This window comes from Bombus flavifrons, chromosome 5 (genome assembly GCF_040668555.2).
Source record: "Bombus flavifrons isolate JBK064 chromosome 5, iyBomFlav1_principal, whole genome shotgun sequence".
In the NCBI taxonomy this organism is placed as follows: Eukaryota; Metazoa; Arthropoda; class Insecta; order Hymenoptera; family Apidae; genus Bombus; species Bombus flavifrons.
The window spans coordinates 9,495,099-9,519,001 of NC_138446.1; the positions used below are offsets into that span (position 1 = coordinate 9,495,099).

At 33.8% G+C, this 23,903-nt stretch overlaps 2 protein-coding genes and 1 long non-coding RNA gene across 3 annotated transcripts in view; 2 read left to right on the top strand and 1 right to left on the bottom strand.

The window, feature by feature from the left end:
- The first annotated feature begins 1 nt into the window (after position 1).
- LOC138179919 (lysophospholipase D GDPD1) overlaps positions 2–23,903 on the top strand; it is a 54,569-nt gene continuing 30,667 nt past the window's right edge. The window contains exon 1 of the mRNA XM_069113192.1: positions 2–140. Coding sequence (XP_068969293.1) covers positions 41–140 — 100 coding nt within the window. The 5' untranslated portion in view covers positions 2–40. The remainder of the gene's footprint in view (positions 141–23,903) is intronic.
- On the top strand, positions 149–5,567 carry LOC138179930 (uncharacterized). The gene is made up of 3 exons (XR_011173161.1): positions 149–312; positions 429–557; positions 5,374–5,567. It is a non-coding gene; the product is annotated as an uncharacterized LOC138179930 (long non-coding RNA).
- Positions 2,505–23,000, bottom strand: LOC138179913 (proton-coupled amino acid transporter-like protein CG1139). The gene is made up of 6 exons (XM_069113180.1): positions 22,898–23,000; positions 21,190–21,462; positions 20,231–20,315; positions 6,435–6,707; positions 5,561–5,915; positions 2,505–3,837 (listed from the first exon to the last, which is right to left on the bottom strand). Exons 1-6 carry the CDS (start codon positions 22,984–22,986, stop codon positions 3,593–3,595), a joined length of 1,320 nt encoding a protein of 439 aa, XP_068969281.1. The 5' UTR covers positions 22,987–23,000; the 3' UTR covers positions 2,505–3,592.

Here is a 23,903-nt window from a genome sequence, read left to right on the forward strand (position 1 = left end):
ACTGTTGCCTCGTGCTAAGCCGCCGATGTGAAACACGAGGATGCGTGTGCTGACCGCACACATCCGGACGAATGTCTTATCGACATGGGGTCGCGTGCACACGTGTGACGAGAAACTGTCTGCACCAGGTTCGCTTCCAGGTATGTGGGGGCAGCCACCCCAGTAGCGATCTATACGCCCTTTGCTGGAATAAAATCTCATGGCGTCTGCGCTGAAACCCACCACCGTCAACTTTCCCCACTGTACCCTGTCCTATAATCCTGGACAATTTTGATTCCCTCTAAGGTCCAGCTTTGCATCATTTTACTTTGTGTAAGTACGGTGTAATAGAAAGTTTCTGTCGTATCCTTTTTTGTTTTTGTTCTTTAAATAATAGTTTGTTAGACGAAAAGAGAAATTACTGGGATTTTTTGTGAAAGATTTTACAGGAAACTTTTTGAAAGAGAGAAGCTTTTTGTAACGACATTTAGATCAAAGAAAGAAATCTTTTACGTAAAAAGATCAGGAGTTTTGGTCCAATTTTTCTGCGTCTAACATATCTTTATATTTGAATTAGAGTAAGTTCTATTATGTAAATAATAGAGAGATTTTGTTATGTAAATTTGAAAGAAATTCGTAGAATAATACTTCAGGAGAATCTTTCAAATTTCCCTGTTCCCAAGTTCTTTTATAAAAGAAGCGTATAAAGTTCTATATTTAAAGTAGGCTAAGCTGTGTTATGTGAATAATGAAAGCTTCTGTTCAACAGTTTTCTTCTATCTCATTTCCAGTAATAGTACTACTTTTTGAAACATCTGATATATTCTGAAAACTGGGGTATAAGTTTTATTCTGTTTTCTGTGTCTCTTCTTGGGAAGTTCATTTGAAATCAGAGTAAAAGGATTGCATGAACAAAAGTTAGTCACACTAAAAGAATCTTGGCAAATAAATATTTTATATGAAACTACAAATAATTTGTCATTTTTTCTGAAATTAAGAGTACATATATCGAAGAGTGAGTATCAGAGTAATGTGGTGGGGGGAAATGGTTTGTGTCCTTGAATATCCATTACGTTGTTCCAAGCTATAGCTGGGCTATACGCACTCGTATGTACATATTGAATTAGATTCATACGTAGTCTATGTATTGCAGATTTTATATGGGAACTTTGGAAATAGTTTAAGGATTGTTGGTATATTTTTATAAAATAAACAATCACCTTGTAACTAGTCACAACAAATTTATTCATGGCTACAACTGATAATATTCTCAGCAATAAAATAGAGATTTCAAAAACAAAAAGGGATCCATTTTATAATCCACACAATAATCGATCATAATCTTCGACATTAATTTATTAATTGAACGAGCAAGGCGTAACAAGTACAGCCTCGCTTTATTAATATAAAAAAAAAGACATACTTGTTTTAAATTTACTTTACCTTAATACAATTAATAAATAATATAGTTACGTTGTACTTAAAAACCGAGGGATTTTGTTCTTTCGCGATCATCATCTGTTTCGTTTCTTATCTTACATAAATCGTCTGTATCAAATTCCGTGATCTAATCCACGATATTCATAAATTTTATTTCACATACATCGTCCGTATCGAAAATTCAACGAAATATCATTCCTTGTTTCGGTTAATTAGTTGCCAATTATCTCTAGAAATAATTTGCACCGTGATCTCTTTGTCCAGAACACGGAAACAATGGCGAAATGATATTTCTACAAAGAGGAAAACACGAGTTTCGCTAGCAAAGCTAGTCGCTTGCTTTGGAGAAACGAATGTTTCTCGAATAAAAAATGAAATGATGTCTCAAGCGGAGCTTTCTCATCATCGTCGATGAACACATTTCATTTTTCACTTATCAATCTTAAGCTTAGACGAGAATCATAGCGGTTAGAACACATTTACTCGATCATAATCGCGTTAATCATCAGATAATTCTTAACCACTTAACGCGCAAACGCCTCACACCTTACGCAAGATGTGTTATTCAGTCGTTTGAATTCGACGTAACAATGAGAATATTATTTATGAATTTCTCTTTTGGAACAACAATCAACAAGCTGATAGATTTATGCTTAACCCTGCTGCATTCTTTACGTTATCTCCGATCAAATATTTCTTCAACGTTACAAAATATATTAAGTTCGAACAAAATATAAAAGCACTTTTACTGTTGTAATGTAAAATTTACGATTCTTCTTTTTTTTTTTTTGTAAAATAATTTTCAAGTCTATAGTGTAAATATATCAAGTCTCTTATCGTTAAACAGTTGTGTAATAAGAATAGTAAATAATAATAAAATAGTAAATAAACTGTTCATATTGAAACATTAAGCATCAATTACTGTAAAACTGATACAAAAATCGATTCGAGAAATTTATGAAAATAATAACGTTCTGCAAACACATAATCCGGAAGTGATAAAAAAACTGAATCGAGCAGAGGTTTCAGTTCTTCACGACAGTTACTCATAGCAGAAATTTATAACTGTTCTTATGTCTCCGTGATTTTTTTTCTTTTTTTTTTTTTTTTATTTTTACAAATCTTTTCACAGAAGCTTACAAGATAAGCTGGTCAGTGCCAATACTTTTGCTCATCATACGTATAAAAATTTATTTGTATCGTACGTACACTGCCAGGCATAAGTATTAAGACACCTAATCGTTACAATTATTATAAGACTCTGACAAATCCTACCTCGTTTAGAATTTTGCTGCATAAAGCAATTCTAATTGAAAAAAAAAATGAATTTAAATGAAGTAACAGATTTGTAGTAAAATAATCGAAAAATAAAACTAGTTAATATCTCGAAGTGTCCAAGTATTTATAGCCAGCACTGTACTCTCTTTTCTTCAGTAAATAAATATTCAAGACTTGCAACAGAGTTAAAAAAAAAAATTGCGAAAAATTAATTATTCTATTTTACTTCAAGTTACGAACAGCACGTCATGATAATCTACATGCACGTTAAATAGTTAAAGGTCGAACTGTGCAGCTCAATCTGCCTCCACGTTCATAAATAAACGTCTTTATTTTTTCTCGCGATCTAACCAACCAAGTATCAAAATATCACTGTTCGATTGAAATTCCATCCGCCATGCTGTCAGAGAAGACACGGCGGCTTGGGAACGATAAAAAAAAAAAAAAAAAAAAAAGAAACAGTTCCTTGTCAGGCGATACCATTCACAACCATATTTTATAATAAACCGCATTTCAAGCACGCTTGTACCATTAAATCAGACACGCCAGGCGTCGACCTTTTTCAATCTTCCTCGCTTATTTGCTATTCACGCGATCAACGCATATTTCTAAAAAATACATCAGAAAATACATCTTCTCCATCAACAAAATGGAAGATCTTAAAATTAATATTAGATGATCTTATACGCGGCCCAATCGAGCCGCTGGTTTTATTAAACAGCTAACTTATCACATTGGCCATAGTTTTTCTACTTTTTTCTCCCGTCACTCTATCTTCAATGATTCTTCCATTAATTCTTTTCTTCTTCCGCTTCGTTCTACCTCGTTTTCTCATTCTTCTTTCCTAATGTACTCCTCACCGACCTGTTACTGTACCATTTCCAGGGCGCACAGTTCAAGAGAAGGTCTTGATGATGTCACGGAGACTCGTATAGGTTCCAACTATGAGACCAAGGACCGCGAAAAGTACGAGCGACATGTTCTTTGCTATCATTATCGCCTTTCCTGTGCGGTCGTGCACATGCCAGAATGTGCAGATTTGAATGAGGGCGGGGAATGCCAGGCCCAAACCAGAGAGACACAGAGCACCGAACAGGGATATAAACAGATCTAGTTGCGGAATCGCCACGGCTAACAGGACTGAAATATACGAAAGGAAAAGAGATTATAGCATCAATTCTTCTTACTATTATCGTTTGGAAACATTTGCTGGGATGTAGCAAGTGATTAGTCAAAGTTGAGATGGACGAAGGGATTGTAACTTTGATGTTCTTTTACAATTTATTATTTAGAGAAATTTGTAGAGAAGCGATTAGATAAAGTTAGGATTGGAGAGAGGGGATGATTACGGTATGATCAGACTAATTATTGCGTGGAGTGAGAGGATCGATAAGATTATTTTTATCGTTCAGAAGATTTTGTAGAATAATTTTAATCGATTAATCAAGATTACGATGGGAGTAGGGATAATTCAAGTTTTAGTATGATCAGACTAATTATATAGTGGAGTGAGAGGATCGATAAGATTATGTTTGTCGTTTAGAGGACTTTGTAGAGATACTTCAGTCGATTAATTAGTATTACGATGGGAGTAGGGATAATTAAAGTTATTGGTACGATCGGAGTAATTGTTTTGTAATGTTGAGAGGCCGATAACATTATTTCTATTATTTACAACATTTTGTAGAAGCATCTAATCAATTAGTTAACGACAAGGTGGGAAAAAGTATGATTAAAGTTTTAGTATATTCTGTCAGAGTAATTATTGTGTAAGATTAACAGGTTGGTGATCTCATTTTTATTAGAATTGAATTGTTAGGAAATTTTATTATACTCGGATCGTGTAGAGATAGAATAAGAAATAAAGTTTTAGTTTTGCATTTAGTTGATCGTTTCAGTTTCTAAATAAAACTTTGTTCTGTAAGGAATTTGAATTATCAGAAGCAAGTAAGAGGCAAACAAGACTTTTAGCGAGTTAGATTTAGATTCGATTAAGCCTCTGGAATAATTACTGCGAGTTAGAAGAGACCAAGTCACAGGTCAGGGAGAATCTAAAGTAGTTGTGTATATTTGTGGAACAGTTAGTTTTAACCAGTTTGAATCAAACGCGAGTAAGCCTGTACAATTAAAGCCAGGAAAAGTCCCAAGATATAAAATCAATTACTTCCATATCAATTGGTGTAGCTAAAATAACAAAGTTAATGATCAATAGATTACACAGATAGGGGCAAAACTACGTCACATAAATTAGGATCAAAAATCAAGTTCCCTTCAATGAGAAATATTTCTTTACTTATTAGAAGAACAAATTCAGCATTTAAATAGAATCAAATATAACACATTGCTCTATTATTAAAAGGAGAATTCGTGGAATAACCACAGAAAGCTTACCTACACCAACTGAAATTTCCAATTCTAATTAATTCTCAATTCCAATAAACTCTAATCAATTCACTCTACAATTAATTAAATTCTCACTTAATCCTATTCCAAACTAAAACTCAAAATATAAAAAAACCAAGCAATTATAAATATAACAATAAGCAAGTACTAACAAACCAAACGACCAGAAGCAGAACGAAACTATGTTTCTATTAATCGCTATCAAAAATCAAAGGTCCTTTACGAAGGTATTACTCTCATCGCTACAGCAAACAATTCAAAACCTTTTCGTAGGCTAATCGCATGAAGGCTGTTGAAGCATCGACGTCAACGTTACAAGGAATTGTCGTAGAGGGAAAAATGTTTTGGTACTTGAGCAATATACGATATGAGCAACTGAATACTATATCAACAACGGTCATCGTCCGACCTGGCTCGAATTGACGTCACGTTGGCTGAAGGACTCGAAACATTCACTTACACGTGAAAAGAACGAGCGAAGTCCTCAAGACGTACTCCCACAACAGCTTATGCGAATTCTTCTCAAGATTTGGTGCGAGGTAATCCTTCCAGATGATGTCGATCGCCACGTAGCATTGAATCGGATGAGTGAAGAAGATCGCTATAGCCAATAAAATTTGAACACTTTTGGCGAGGGCTAAAGGTTCGTCCAAGTTGAAGGTGATGCTACCCTTGATGCCACTGCCATAACGAACGTAACCAAAGAAACCTAGTCCTGTATAGAGAGCTACGATAACGCCCATTCCAATGTTTAGGACGCCGAACGTACGTATGAACGTCTTTGGCTTCTTCATTTCGTTCTCCAATGGCATTACCTGCAACAAGACGGAACAAGGTTCGACAATGTAGTTGCAGTTTAAAGGCGTTTGTAGATATGGCGCGAGATATGGAAATATTTGAGATTTGGAAAATTTAGCATTTGGCTAAGGAAATTTTGTAAGTTCTGTATATTGGAATGTTCAAGTATCGAGTTCTTAAGTACTCAGATTTCTGAGCTGCCGAGTTTTCCAACTTGCATATTTTCGAATACGTAGACTTTCGAATTCCTAAATTTTGTAATTATCTAAATGTCCGAATTCCTAAATTTTCGAGTATTCCAATTTCCAAATTATCGAACTTTCGAGCTTACAGTTACATTCCAACGAACATTCAAGTATCTGCGAATATTCGAATTCTCTAAAATTCTAAGCTTTGGAATTTTGTAATTCTTGGTCTCTGGAATTTCCAAATTTTTAAATCTCTAAGGTGTTTAGTTTCGAGTCTCGAAATTTTCAGATCTTCGAATTTCTCGTAATTTCGATTTCCAAATGTTGAAATACCGAACGAGTACTCACCACGCCAATAGCTTCGAGGGCGAATAGCACAGTGCCAAAATAAAGAGGGAAATTCTCAACATTTCCAATCACTTCTCGATTCTCGAACGTCAAAGGCTCCCTGAAGATGTAGTACAATATTATGCCAAAGCTGACGAACGTAATGAAATTAGCGACCGTCGAACACGGCGCCAGGAACTTCAGATTTCTGATCCAATTGACCAAAATTAAAGGTATCAAAATTGCCAACATATACAACCTGACATCAATGTCAGAAACGTATGTTTTCAATGCCTGAAAACAAAAAGAGAAACAACGTTGGTTAAAGTAAAAAATCAACGTACTAAAAATGGAATTAATTTGATATTACGAACGATAACATGAGAAATGTTGATACGAATATAAACAGTTAAAGATGCAATGGAAGTTAGTTGCATGTTACCAGCGATGATAGAGATGATTTTTCAAATTTCTTCCTTCGCAAATTATATTTCACAAGGCAGAGAAAATTTGTTATTTTTTCAATTTTATTTATCGTCTATCGTCTAATTTATCTGCTAATCGTCTATGTACAACGTATACGTATTTTGACTTGTTATCGATCTTTTACACGTAAATAGATAATCACAGACATTAAACTTTCAATCTTCTCTTTACTCTTTTTATACGTTTTAAGAACGCAAGAACTGACATAATTCATCTTGCTATTTTTCTGAAATCTCGGAAGCTGAATTGAAAAATCGATTTACAATCCAATATCACGAAGATTTTCATGTCATTTTGATTCAGGGTATTAACAACCAAGTAATTCAGTATGAAAATCAATCGATTAATTAATTTAAACAACCAGGATTCTCCTATATTCTGCAAGATTCTTTCTACATCTATCTATGATAATTTCTTTCTGATTATAAATACTTTTTGGTACAAAAAGATCTCTCCAGTGTACAAACACGAATGACAACTATAAAATGAGATAGAAAAGGCAACAATTACATTTGGACAAGTTTTAAGATCAATATTTAATAATTGCGATAAAGAGTATCAGCAACGAAATCAACTTTCTTTCATTCGATAGGACAATTTTCTTAATGAAAGCAATATGATCAAATTGTTTATGCTATCCCTTCTTCCTTAAGAAGATTGTATCATGATTTGTATTATGATAATATTCCGAAGAAGATACGAACACAGACTCGAGGCGTTGCCAAGAAAATTCAAAAAGAAACTCCACTTTTCCTTAGAATTATCCTGTAAATTATCATCAATTTGAAAATCATTTCACAGTGCAATTGTAAAAGAATTCGTATACGATGCAAAAATGACAAGCGTCGCAAGGTTGACCATTTTACACCGTGTAATTTCTATGGTTTCGCGTTTAGAATATTTACAGCGTTACAATAGAATAAATTCAAAAATAAAATACGTCGGTCGTGAGACTCGACGCGCACGGCTGAGATTCTATCTGTAGGAAGCAATTTCTTGGCTGTCTATACTTTCTACGTTTCTACACTGGCAAACAATTCAGAAATGAACAGATCGGCAATTTCGCGTCATAATATACCGATATTACCACATTACTTTTATTCGGAAAGTTGAAAAAAAGCAGAAGAAGAAAGAAAGAGAAGACTCTTCTAGCCAACTTGCACAACATGCTAGTTCTTCAACTACTTTACGAGAACTGTTTTTTTCCGTAATTAATCAGACGGACATTCTTGCAGCGACTTATTAAGGGAATTACGCGTTCAAACTTTCAACTTCGAAGATGAATAACACCGTCTCGAAAAGGCTGAGCTCTTTAAAACTTGCATCGTGTACAGATGATATAGGAAATAACGTACAGTCGGAATTTCAATTTCGATACAGTAGCCTTAACGCGTAAATGATTATTTCACGCAACACGCTAGAATTCTGCAAGTGTAACGTCGACACAACGATCGTTATCGGTTCGCAGTGTCGTCGATATCGGGCGTAATTGCGTTTCGAATTCAAGGGCGACCGGAAATGGGCCGCGACTCCGTTCTTAACACATACCATTTACCATCGGCTCAACCTTCGCCTTACGTAATAGAGAAACGTGACGCAACGAACGCGATTCTAATAGGAGTTTCATTTTTGCCACGATACATGGAGTTTCCCGGGACGAGTACAATTTCCCTAGCGTGTTCCGTGAAAGAAAGAGTTTCTTCCCAATGGTAAACTTACGTAAACGTCATTATAGCAACGAACGTATTTTATATAATTATTAGACTGCGCACGTTTCTGCATCTATGAAAAATGTAAAGATGCAGAAAAGATAAAAATGCATGATATGCAGAAATATGTGGAATATTCAAAGCACAGTGCTCGTTATAATATTTAATATTTTCTTGCACAAAACACGAGGTTGCGTAAACATTCGCGATAGCAATTGTTGATAAATACGTGGCCAAGGTAGAAATATCTATTTCACAGGGATTAATATTTAGGGAAATATTTATTTTTGAAGGGATTTGAAAGATACTTTTCGCTATGCAAATGTGTAATTATATTTCAAAATCCAGCACTTTTCATTTGTACGTAATTGCAGAATTTTGATGGAACCACCGTCTGTTTCTGACGTTGGAATACAAAATTTAGTTAGAAATTTGATTGTCGAGGGATTGATTGAGCTTATTATTGGTAGGAAATTACAAATTTTTGAATAACTTCACGTCTAATTTTAAATGTTACAGATATGTCGTTGTAGAAGTTACATTTTAATCTTTTTCATAAAGATTTATCGCGATTGGTTTTAGATTTCTTGTAAAATTTTTAACCTGTCAGAATATTAAGAATATCTTCGTCATATTCGTGCACGATATTCTCATCACAATTATTAGTAACACGAAAATGAAAAAAGAATTACATGTTAATATATCTTCCTGTTATTTTTCATCTCCTTTACAGCCGAATTCACACGTCCACTTATCAATATCAACTATCAACATGCAACCATGGCACTAAGAATACAAATATGACATCAGACAGTCTCCTTGTCGTAATGAAAACCAAGAATAAACCCATTAGAAAAAAAAGTAAACAGATCCTTTTGCGCAACCGAATTTGTTGAAGATTTCCTTCGTCGCTTAGCAAAAGAGATACAAATGCCTTTAGAGTTCGAAATTTTTCAGAGAAGTTCTTCCGCCACTTTATTCATATCGTTTCATAGAAAATTAGCATAGCAATGCAAAACGTATTCTCAATGAAAGAAAAGGAAACAAATTCCACGTGTTTGTTGTGAACGTAGCTTATCGATCGTAGAAACATATTACGTTTCTGCCGATGAACTATATGTAGAATCGGAGAATCGCGTAACGCTTCTCACGATCGCTGATTTTATTGAGATCACGATAATTATGCGTGCTTCGGATGACGGAAGAACGTGATTGTCGTTCTTTATCGAACAAGTATGTCCACGTGTTCGCTGGGTAATATCTGAAAACCTGAATAGAATAAACATAATACGTAACGCAATTAATTAATATATAACGATGCTGAGATAAAATACGGTACGCGGACTGCAAAATCTTCCAACTGAACGTGTCTTTTCGGCGGTTATTTTTGTCGCTAAAGCCGAATAAGATGGCCATATCTCAGAGAAACGAACGATTTAAAAAATTCAACCTTATGAACATTTGTCCGGCCAAGGTCTCAACTGCAATGACGAAACAAAACAAGTAATGGCACAGTCAATGCCAATGCTCTCCAAATGCCAATTTTATCGCTTCCCGTGTGAACACATAGTAGTGTAACCGAAACTAAAGAGTAAACCAAACCTACTGCGATACTTACGATTCAAATGCATGTAAATTAATGCACACGGTAGTTTAAAAGTACGAAATTTAAAAAAATGGTGTCGTCAAAATCTACGAGAACGTCACACATCGACAAGTTTACGTGGAAATTTTCTGCGTCTTATTTCCGTGAAGAACGAACCTCATTTTCGACTTCAAGGACCTCGAAAACATCAAAAACTGTCGTTCTAGTCAAATATTTTTCAGCTCAGATTCTATAATGTTACGCGTATAATGCTACACTGTGTTGCACGTGGAACGTGTAGTAAGTATAGTAACGGCACATGCTAGTTGATTACACGTGGGCATACAGCAAGTGTAGTAATACCAGTTACTATGTAGTAGGTTACACGTGAAACGTGCAATAAGTATGGTTCGGTATAGATAGTTATGGCTATGTAGGTAATGATATGGTGAAGGTACCGGTTACTCTGAAACGTATTTACTACGTATAATGCATACTGCAATTAATGGTAAGAGCATACGGAGAAGAAGAACGTAATACGCGTTCTTACTCTGGAAAAGATGATTGAGATAGTCGAATAAGGTAGTACTGTAATGTAGGCGAAAGAGTAAAAGCCAATAGTAAAAGTAATGACATTAGTACTTAAAGTAGTACCATAACTGTGGTAAAACTGGCGAAGAAAAGTAAATAGTAAAAGTCTTAGTACACAGTTACGTTACAGAGGAAATATATTGTTACACGAAATGTTCCAGCCGGATAAACGCATTTAAGTTTCTTTCAAATCTTTGAACATTTAATAACATAAACTGTAAATTTACATGCCATGCTAACACCGTTTTACAATTTCATCGTTCTTTTGGTGTTCAAAATGATCCGAAGGTCATGACTCAGGCATATTCATATGTATTCCCTTGTCTGCTACAAGATGCAATAGAAAAAAATACGCCTTTCATACATAAAAGATGACGATGACCTTGGAAAGACTGAGAAAAAAACCGAGCAAAGAAGAAACCTTGCTCCATGATATTTCCCTTTGGAAATCATTTAATTCGAGCTACGAATATTTTTCATCGCGTTAAAGACGACAGAGGTATTTAAGTGGCCTGGCTGACCCTAGCTGGGACACCCTGTATGCATAGTGTCATGTTAAACATAGTAATATCCAAAATAAACGCTCCACTACGTATAGATTACTATGCGGTATATAGTTCGATAAACCAAGGAATGATAGATAAAACGTAGTACTATGTTAAATATAGAAGTATCAGAAATAAGTATTCCATCATCGGCAGACTGCTTTGTTAAATACATCAAATTAGAAAGCGTAGAACAATCAAGAAGGAAAGATAAAAAGAGCACGAAATAATATTATTACAATAATATTCAGTACAAATATTTCATTTTACTCTAATATATTTTATTCTCAATGTAAGAATTTATTTCACTATAGACGCACTACCATATCAAATATGATTTAAGAATCATAGTAATCTGCAAATAAATCACTCGTTATATCCAAAACCTATAACGTCCCAATTAATAAATTACAATATCCGTATAGAATAAATGTATGGTTCGCTATAAATAGCCAATTCTGTCAGACTCGGTATCACACAACATACCGCTAACTATCAACGTTTCACCAATTAATATACCGTATACAGAGTGTTACCAAACCGACGGCACAAGCCAAAAGGAGGAGAATCTACATGAGAAAACAAGTAAAAAATATATTATAGAATAGGATTTTTTCCTGTGACGCCTTGTTCTGACGAAAATCGAGCTTGGAAATTTATCAAGTATATTTAAAGTCGACTAATTGCAGAATGGGTATGCGTAAATAATCAACAGGAAGTTATTTCACGTGCGAAAATATGATCAGAAATGCAGAATAAAATCTTTCCGTTGCACACCTGGTTCTCAAGGAAACAGAGTTTAGACGTGTTTGGTTAAGGACTGGTCTAGTACACGTGTATATTAAATTTGCATATTTATTCTTCTCCGAAAAGGAACTATCTCACGAAGAAACTTTATCCTACACTTTTGACTTATTTTCAAATATAGAATTACCTCTTGTCAAGTCTTAATAACTTTCGTTCGGTCCGACGTAAGCCAAGTTCTATGTACTTGGCATATTTTCAAACTCGATTTTCTCGAAAACCAAGCGTCGTATGAAAAAGTTCCATTCTATATCTTCGATTTGTCTCTTCATTTGGAACACCAAAGTTCGGTAACATATTGCATAATAAAACGTACTTTATATATACTTCATGATATACTTCGCTCAACGAAGCGAATTGTAAATCACTTCGTTCCTGTCTCGAAACAAAAGTCCTCTAGACATCGCGAACGAGTGAGAGAAAAAGAAATCATCGAATTGAAACGCCTTCTACATCGTGTAGATCGCCTTCAGGCATACCATTTTGATTTATCTCGTTTTTTCGCGGTGACTCCACGACCGTGGCGGATAGCTCTCGCTATTCTAATTCTCTGACTTGATTCAGGATGTACGATTAAGAGGGCAGAACACCTTAATCAGATTACAAGGGCATCCACTGGATAGACAACGAGTTTAGAATCGTTGCTCGTACGTTAAGAAACTACAGTGGAATTTTAATCGTCCAAACTCATTGAAAGATAAATAGTTTACAATAAGGTTAAATTAACGTTAAAAAAGAAAAACGAACGAATCGCGTTACTCGTTGCTTAATAAATTATTAATTGATAGAACGTGGAACGAAATTGGTCGTCCAACTTGTGTGATATTTAAATTCGGAATTTAAGATATAGATAAATGGAGTTTTACTGGAATTCGATATCAATTAATCGGATTCTAAGGTTTGATTCCTGGTTACGTCAAATTACAGTAACGTCGAGCAAAAAAATTGCGAATCGCTTTACCAATTGCACTTATACGAATTTAAATTCAAATTTTTTAAATACAGATTTGAAATATTTTCGATCAAATTAATCGCACTTGAATAAACGCTTTTAATATATTCGAAGTAATACAAAGCAACATAAAAATTCTCGAAAAGGACAAATAAATATGTAAAAGTAATATTTATCATATTTATCTGACATATTGTGAAGAGGTGTTTTTGAACGAAAGAAAAGAATGAACTGAATGAAATATCGCTTGTTACGAACGGTACAATAGAAAATAATATGTTTTCTTGGACGGTTGACAATATGTGTAGCACACTGCGGCGATTAATTAACGACGTTATTATTATTGTTATTATCGTTATTTCCAATTTCTTCCTCGTGCTTCGATTTTCTATATTTTTCAATTTAGAAGTAATTTCTGATATCGAGGAACAATCGACTGCGTGTGTTCCCTGAGGGTTTCAGATATTAGCGAAACCGGTTCGATTTCATTTCAGAGCGCACGAATGGACATGTTCTGCCGTGAAAAAATTACCCTCGAACCGATAGAGAACTACACCCTATTTCCTGTTGCAGCCAGATTGAACCGATTCCGATTGGTTCACGTGCGTTACACAACAGATCGAACTATTACGTTTAATCAGTCCTCGAGTTCAGCTTGGAACTTCCGTTTAGAACGCAGTCCTTTAAATCCTGTTCCTTCTTTCGTACCCAGTCTTATCATTATTTTTAAAAAATAGAAAATTATAGAGTGGTGAGTTTAATTGGTTGATTGGGAAATTGAATGATAGCCTATGGTTATTGATTTGGTTGCTCGTTGTGTTATATAACAAATGATCGGTGAGATTTTTTGCTGTTGCTGTAGTGCAATTAGATGTTAAATATTTCGTATTAAGTGGTATTTATTATCAATGAAAGTAAACTTGACTAAACTCCATCGAACCACTTCCAACAAACAAAAGATCCACGACATCCAATCCAAACCTATTCCAAAAGAATTGAGGATCGATTGGAAGAAACTCAAATAGAGCGAAGTAAACCAAATTAAACTGAAACAAACTTGATCAAACCATTCTCAACAGATTACCAATGCAATGTGTTTTCTGTGTCCAAAGACAAAGTACGAGAAACAAAACGTTACACAGTGAGGCGTTTGAATGAGAACTCGAGACAAAGGTTAAAAAATGCATATAACGTGCATTTTTCCTGAAACTTGATATTAAGTGATTCGACGTGAGTAAGAGTCTGTTTATCAACTCTTTGTTAGCTACCTACTCTTTGACTCAGTTTAAATATTTGATGATCGAGTCGTGAATATTTATTATTCTTTGTATAATCACACACGGTGATGTTTAACTAAGCAAAATGCTGATGTGGAGAATAAGCTTCCCATTTCTTTGTAAGTGTCATGCAGAGATCGTTTATCCTGTCTTCCGTTTCGTCAGATATTGCTTCGATATTTAGTAACGAACAAGATTTAAGATTTCAAAGACAGTTTTTGTACAGCTTCAAAAATTTCTTTCAGACAAGTGTGGTCAGAAATCCACTTCTTAACCAAGTCGATCATTACATCGTGATTACCAATGTATTTCGCTAAAGAGATACTGTAGCAAAGATTATGCAGCAATATAATACAGTACCCTCTTGGTACAGAACAATTAAAATTACAGAATAGCTGGAACCTTTTCTTTTTAAATCGATTTTTAAAGAAAGAAAGAAACTGTTAAATTGGAAATTAAAATTTGACGTATCTCGTACTCAGACTCTCCATATTTAGGATGTTCCAAACGCTATGTGACAAGAACTAACAAACGAGAATATACAACGAACCAATTTCCAAGCGATTAGATTTTCATGTACAGACGATTTTTACAAATCCCATATCGATGTTTGACGAAATTATTTTTTACATTAAATTTGCTTATTCAAAGACTGACGAATATCATCGAATAATAAAATGAAAATCGATTATTTCGATTTTTGTCCACTGTCTGTCGCATTGTGCGTTGCCATGACCGTATCCCTTAACCGATACTAGGGGCAAACGATTATCTTCAACGAAATTCCATCAACGGTGGAACTCGTTTAGAAACTGGACGAGGAATGAGAGGGCGGTGTACGTCGGTTTCGCCGTACACCAGTGCAAACTATACTACGCAATGTAATGGATAGTTAAGCGGCGTTACGACACACGTTATTACGGCAAGTGGCTTAGAACGTTGGATGAAACGTTCGCGAGAACTTAAAATCCTGCGCGCTACCGCGCGTGAATGTCGGAGAACACTGGTTTCTCCCAAGGGAAATAAGGAAGATCATGACCTATGCCTGCAACGATGTTGCTTGATTTATTGACGAATACCCGGCGGGCTTCGGAATTCCTTTTCAGAGAAGGACACCTGTTGGGATATAGAGTGACTCACGAAAATATTTGAATATTTATTGTACGAGACTTTCCTGAATATATCACAGAAGATATATAATAAAATATTACCATATTATCTTGCCTTTTACTAAACTGTTAATTAAATTTGAATATCTTGCTTATAGTAATTTAGGAGATAAAACAAGCCTCTATTTGAATATCTCGTAACAAATATAATAAAATATTACCATATTATCTTGCCTTTTACTAAACTGTTAATTAAATTTGAATTTGTTACGAGATACTCAAATAGAGGCTTGTTTTATCTCCTAAATTACTATAAGCAATATTTTCTATACCTTTATGTATCATGTGCATTTTTTGCATTTTGAAATTTTATAGAAACGTATAAAAAAGTGCAGTCTACTTATAAACCTTCATTGAAATATCTTCAGAGGCTCCGGAAAATTTAGTTTCAATAACGTTCATGATACATGTAGGTTTCCATAAATGTTTGATATGCCACGTGTTCAAATAGTTTCGTGAGTCACCGTAGCTGGTTTTGTGTTACGTGATGTGTCACAGCGAAAGGATTGTATTAGGACCGCACAGTTCCATATAGGAATATTGTATCGATGGAAAGTGTATCAGGTTCACGGAGTATGTTGAAATTGTGGCGTTGAAGTATTATCAATGTCTGTGATGAAATTGAATATATTAATATAATTGGACTAATATTTAAGTAATTTACATAGTAGTATTCAGTAATAATCCAATAGTATCGGCACTTGTAATGATACGTTAACATTGAAGTAGTTACATTGAGTCAATATCATTGAAACGTTAACATTAACATTAACTAAATAGTAAATTATTTAATATCAGGTTGTTCCAAAAGTTCTTTTCGTTTTATAAGGAAACATTTTTTGTTTTATGTTATTTTATTGAATTACGTTTGATCCATTTTATTCTATTACTACAAAATGGATCATACATAATTCAATAAAATTGTGATATGAATTATGTATGATCCATTTTATTCTATTACTACAAAATGATAAATCCATAAAATAATATAAAATAAAAAATGTCGTGCATCTAATATTTCACTTACGAAACGAAAGAAACTTTTGGGACAACCGTAACATTTAGTATATAAACTGTCTTTATCAAAGAATTCATTTGAGATGAATTTTATTCTAATCAACATTTACCACGATAAAATTCAACCGTGAAAATTTATACAATGAATCACCGCAGTTAGCCTTAAATAAAATTCAAACAATCTCCATTTGTAAATCCTTAAAGACGAAAAAGAACATGTGATCGGAAATGGTCTCACCCTTGACCGATATTTTTTTTATTCCTCATTTATTGGTCGTACGATTTGCCAGTAGCTCGGATTAAATAATTTAGTAAAGAAAGAGAACACTCGGTTAACTCTCACAATTGCGCCAACCATAAAAGGTCTAGTTGCCTGTCACTGAACGAGGCTAATGAACTTCTGAAGAATTAGCAAACGAGTCGATTGAAATTTTCATTTCGTTGCCAAGCGTGAGAGGAATTTCCTCGGTAGGAGAATGCAACAAAGTTATATAGCAAAGTATCGAAGCGGAATCTAGTGGAGGCGACCCTTTTTACATAATTTATAACAAGTCAGGCTAGTCCTTTCGATTCGATGTAACAATGTAACAAAGCACATAATCGTTATACATTGTACGGTTCTTAGAAGAACGCGGTAAATCCTTGAATGCTTCGTGAAATATCTGAACAGTATATAAGTAGATAGTTGATCCTTGAAAGTCCTTACTATCGACTGCATAATTTGCGTCCATGCAAGTAGATATAAAAGTAGTAGGTCCGTTTTATTTGCATAGTTACGAGTGTGAAAGAAAATTGTAACGTTAAGCGAACGTTATGCGTCGAATATAGGAATTCCAATGTTAAAGAAGAAAGAGAAAAATTACAGACGTTGTAAATGTCAGGACGATGACTTGAGGGTTTCTTTTAATGAAGTAATTTATCGCATAATCGCCTTTCAATGCCACTTTTCGATAACAATCAGCAGATTATGTTTGGAAGTATTTGTTAAGATGTAAGAAACATTGCATAACGATATGAGAAATATAATATGATATGTTGGAAATGAATTGATATCAAGAGCCAGGAGCGTATATTGGAAGGATATTTATTTAAAAATGTTCATAGATGTGAAAAATTTGATAAGGGAACGTAGGAAAAAATATTCTAAAAAGTTTATAAAACACACCAGAAAACAATATTTAACAAATTCTATTTGCCATATTTCAATTCTCCAAGTCTAAAACAATTAACCACAATTCAAACTCTGAAACCTTGAACGTAAAATTCAAATTTACATTCGCAACTGATCAAAGATGAAAAAGATAAAGAATAAGACATCCTCCTATATCACTGACATTAAGAAGATTAGAACCACTAAGAATAGTTAATATTATATACAAAATTGAAATTAAAGAAAGACTGGAAAAATAAAAAAACTAACCATTAAACTTGAGAAATGTTAAAAAGCAAAGACAGACGTTCGACAAACCCACATGTTACAGACTCTAAACAGAAGCAACCTTGCTAAAAAATTATTCCAGATACCAAAAGCAAGTGTCCTACGCTGAAAGCAAAAGCTAAATAAAAGGAAATGAGTACTTGAGGACGCCTTCTAAGTAACTTCACGGTCAACGCTATCATTACTCATTGTACACGAATTCTCGAGCTTCTTCCTAATTCCGGTGACCAAAACGAGACACGTGTCCTCGTAAACAGAAACTTGACTTCATCCTGTCGCCTGATGAAATGTCAACGAACCTGAACCACGTATTATCACCTTGACTCACGAGGTTCGTAACGACGCGACGCGACGCGACGCGTCGACCGTCTAATCGTTTATTCCTCGCGACGTGTTTCCCTGACCTACATGCTTCTTTTTCTCTGCCTACACATCGCGTACACGGTTCTAGTCGCGCCGCTCGAGAACGGGATTCCTCGCGGTAAAAGCTGGATCAGCGCGAGTTTAACGAGAGTAGCGAAATCTCGTGAGTCACCGTTCTGCCGACGTTGCTCGGAATGATAGAGAATAGTGGCAACGAAACAGGTGATGTCATTTGGTCAGTTGGTAGGGGAACTAGATTGAGAGTTCTCGCGGTTAGTTTTGTTTGGAAAGCTGAGTTTAGAGTTACGTTAAATTTAGCTGCATTCTGGCTGAATATAATTAGTTTTAGATGGAATTTAATGGTAATGGGATTTTGTCAACGTTTACATGGATTTTGATTGGATTCGAATCGAAGAAAATTCTAATCGAATTTAGCTGGCATCAATCGGACGCCAATTAGAATTGTGCGGTTTAACGGAATTGACGTTTAATCCATGTTAGATGGATTTTTATTAAGTTTGGTTGAATTTAAGAACATTCTAATCGGATTGAGGGTTCTCGCGATTAGATTGGCGATGAGAGCTGGGTTTAGAGTTACGTTAAATTCAGCTCGATGGACTTAATTAGTTGCAACGAAATTGGAGTAGATTTGAATTAGGTTTAATTAACATTAGGTGGATTTTTATTCAATTTAATCGAATTTATGAAGCTTGTAATTGGACTGAGAGTTCGCGCGGTTGGTTTTGTGTAGAAAGCTGCGCTTAGGGTTACATTAAATTTGGCTACATTCTGAGTGGATATAATTAGTTTTAGGCGAAGTTTGAGTAGGTTTAACGGAATTGGGTTTGATTAACGGTAGATCGATGTTGATTAAGTGTAACTGAATTTTAAAAAATTCTAATTGAGTTCAGTTGGCATTAGTATTAGTTAGTAGCGACACTAACTAGGTTTAGGGGACTTTAGCTGAATTGTCAATGAATTTAGTTAAATTTAAGTGCATTCTATCTGACTTTAGTCGGATTTAAGTAGAGTCTGATTAGATTTGACTTGGATTTGATTAATGTCGCATAAGTTCAGATTGAATTTGGTCAAGTTGCGTTTGATTAAATTTCACTGAAGTTTAATTAGGTTTAATTGACACTGCCTGAATTCAGATTGGGTTTAGTTAAGTTGGGTTTAATTAGGTTTTACTGAAATCTAATCGGATTTAATTGAACTAGGTTTAATTAACTCTTATTGTACCATAATTGACTTTAGTTGAATTTGATTCGAGTTTTGAATTGAGTATAGTTAATTTCACATGCACTCTGATTAAATATAGCTAACATTAGCTAAGTCATAATTAAAATTCACTGATATTAATTACATCTAAATTTCCTGAATCTAAATGTTCCAATTTGATATTTAAATCGGGTTAGTGAACTTTAATTAAAATCAAATTAGATTTAATCGATTATAGTCGAACCTCGTTTGAGATTGGGACTTAACTGAATTACATATTTATTTTTCGTTTCTTTCCTTGTTCTTCATTTTTTTGCTCTTAAAAATATTAATTAATTTATTTAACAATAACTGAGGTTTAAATTCTTAAATTTTAGCATTGATTTTTTTAGAAAAGGTATATAAACATTTGTTAATGTACTAAGGATGCTTGTTCAAGATTTTATAAATTGGAACATATTCAACGATTTCATCAGAAATTTTAAAAGCTGCCAGTCGAAGGAGATGACAATAGTCAATGGCTCCTTTCAAAAAGTTGGAGTTTTCTTCAAGTACGATTTGAAAATTCGAATTTTTATGACAAAGATCGCTGTATGATTCTATGAATGATTTTAATTCTACGATGAATTTCGCGTACGATTAATTAATAATTGTACTAACCAGTTGCAAATTCGTGGCGATGAATACAGTATAGACGCAGCAAGTTCCCAATTGATATACCATAAGGAATGCGTTTATCGTGTGACTGCAAAACAAAGGATTTATCTGCGTTGAAATTTCCGCAAGGTTCTCATTGTATATGCGATAATCTCGATCGCATGCTTACGCGCACGCAAACGCAACTCTTTAGTTATTTTTGTTATCTACACTGTGATCTTGACACACTTAATACGATTTTGATATTTGATATTTAATAGTGAAATAATTTTCAGTATAATAATATCGTGTTTTCATAACATATTATTATAATAATTATAATTGTGGTTATTATAACATATTATATAAAAATAATTATTTAAATATGAATAAATATTCAGTCATTCGCATAATAAAATAAAATATAATGTAAGGCAAATTGTAAATCCTACATATTTATATAATTAGATCTAGACTAAAATATTTTTAATCTTTTATTTACAGAATTTCATTACATGGATCTGTTCAATTATTAAAAATTGGCTAGTAATTCTAAGAATCGTATCACAGATTTCCTCTTATTTAGCTTTATTAATTACTAAGACGCTTTAACTATTAACGTAAATCTAAATTTGCCATATTAAAAACTTATTCGTGTATTTATTCGATCATCAAATGACGATTTTATATGAAAATTATTTTATACAATCGTTAATTAGAGATACGCTTTCTGTGAAAAGTCAAGCTTTAACTTTAGTGTCTTTAGCATCATTCGACTTACTAAAACTTTCTTAATATAGTTAACAAATTAAATATGATATTTAATATCACACGTTAATACGTTTTATAACATAATCTCTATCTATTGACGAATAATTTCTAAAGTAACATTTAGAATCTCTCGAAAATTAAATTCTAAGCTATTTATGAAATAAAAAATAAATATTTGATTAAAAATGAAAATTCTCTGTGTAAATACTCACGTAGAAGCCTTAGCAAACCGCCTGAACGGAGCAGGACCTTCCAACAACGCAGCTTCCGCTGTAGCAGGGTAACTTAACGAAGCTACCCTCTTCCTCTTGCAAAGCTCGTACTCACAACTGACAAGAATCCGCATACAATAAGTACAGAATAGACCTATGATTATTGTTGCCACTATACCAATACCGAATCCAGAATGGTAGAAAGCCTTTGGCATAGCAAGGATTCCCGTACCCAAGCTGCCTTTCAGCAGATGTAGCAACGTCTCCCAGCTCCTAAAATATTGAATATTTTCTTCAGTTATTTTCACGAAAATTAATAGGAACGGGAGAAATTCTTATTTTTTCATGAATGGTTTTCAAGAGAAATAATAAGGTAATTTTAAAGAGAGAAAGAAATCCCTAATAAAAAAAAAAGATAAGAGATTCTGAAAGAAAAAGATTTTAGATAGAAAATGAAAGGAAAGAAAACTTTGTACTGTCTCGTTAATAGGGTGAATGCAGATATCAAGAAAAATGTATACTTTATTAATTGATAATTCCTAAAACGAAGAAGATGGGTAAAATTAAATTTCAATTCCTCAACACGGTGCTGCAAATTATCCATAGAAATAATTGACATATTTTAGTAGTATTTAAAAATGTACCGTCTTAATTACGTTAAACCCGAATAGAATCAGATTAGATTAGATATAACTATAACTTTCCAGGAACTTAGATTCCAAGACAAAACGTCATCGACCTTTTTCCACGCGTGTCAGCGTTTCCAAGTTATTTCTCCGAGGGCAATCTTATTCTTCCGTTTCGTGACTAATCGCCGCAATAAATTACCGCGTAATTTGTATCCAGAGAAACGCGGTCAGAATAAACGAAACGTCGTCGTTTCGAATGCGCACCGCGTTCGACATTATGCAAATGCAGGCGATTGCGTTAATCTACCGAACGATATCGACTTACATTTTTCCTCTCCTCTATTTCCTCTTTCTTCGTTAGAACCAATCTATCCGTCCTGATCAAGTTCGATTTGCGTGAATTTATTGGAAAGAAGAAGTACAAGAATAAACCTAGTTTTATGAACTTTGTATGTGTTAAAACAAGTGCAAAAGAGACGAAGAAAGCGTGAGTTTGGAAAAATGTTGTAAAGTCGATTCCATTTCCGGGCTGTGAAGTTGAAATTAAATAAAATAATAATATTAGAAAGGAAGAAGAAAGAAATACAGGGTGTCAATAAAATCAATAAAATCGACAATAAAATCAGTTCATATAAACGTATTGCCTATTCGACTTTGTTTTCGAGTTATAACGAGTTTCCTCTTCAACGAACTGCATTTGCATATCTTCACAAGATGTGTTCAAAGTGATCTCTTTGCATCCGAGCACAAGATTAGAGACGTTTCTTTATCATCTTATTCTCTCCTTTTCTTCTTCTTATTGCTCGAATTTTCTGAAAATCTGGTTTATAGATAGGTAGGTAAAATATTCCAATATAATATTCCAATATAATATTCGCTATAATTCGCGAGGTTAAATAGAGCATATGTTTATATGAACCATTTTTATTGTTTCCGCGTGCAGAATCCATCGGTTGCCCGACGTGCTGCAGGACACCCTGTATAGAAGAAATAGAAGAAGAAAATGAGATAGAACGTAAACGAATAAAGTGTATGGGTAAATAAATGGATAAAAACGAGGGAAATGAACAGATACTTACGTGGTTGGATGAGTGACATTTCTGTGATCGTAAGGATCGTAGTCCTCTTCGTACTCCTGCACGCTTTTCTTCTTCTCCTCGAGCTCCATAACATAGATGTTGTGATCGTAACTGGAATTAACGAGACTAATTGAGTCAAATTCATTTGACTTTACAAAGTATGAATTTACATGAAAATTTTGCAGTCTATTTGTCATTAGTATTTCCTCCCAGCGTACAATATTTTCTACAATTAACAGTTCTTTTTAATATTTAACGTTCTTTAAAATCAGTATTTCAATCACTGATACGTTTTGCAATTAGAAGACCAACATTTTTTTATTATTTTATCTGTCCATTTGAATTTGAATGTAAATGTTATTTAATAATAATATTCGTGAACATACCCATTTTGGTTGTTCTTGGACCATCTTTTGGTATCCAAAGCATCCTGAAACACAAAGAAATTATTCATTAAGTATAGATTCTATGACGAATTATTATGATTAATATTTATGAGAATAATATTAACGTAGAAAATTAAAAAATGCCTTTCCATCAGATCCTTTCCAAAGCCTTTGTAATCATATAAAAGTACATACATACATAGCTGCTATTAAATACGTATAGTTTAACGTAATTAACTATATGAATGCTACAATAAATACAATGGCGTGTGAATACTCTTTGTAGCCACTGTTCTCGCATACAGTGTGGCGCACATACTGGAACGATTACTGCGTAAATAATAATTTTAATTTGGTGTGATTAGCTTTTTTTCAGGAGGATGCATAGAGAACACACGAAGATCAAATCCGTTTTTTTTAATATCTAAAAAAAAATTATTTTTATGATTATTATAATAATTATAAAAAAAATTTATTTTATAAAATATTCTTGGAAACATTCTACGCTAGAAAATATTAAGATACAATATATAAAAAAACATGAATAAATAGTGAGATATTTTAATTAAAAAAGCGAGATGTTTCACATAAAAATTGCACAAATTATTGATTTTACCTGA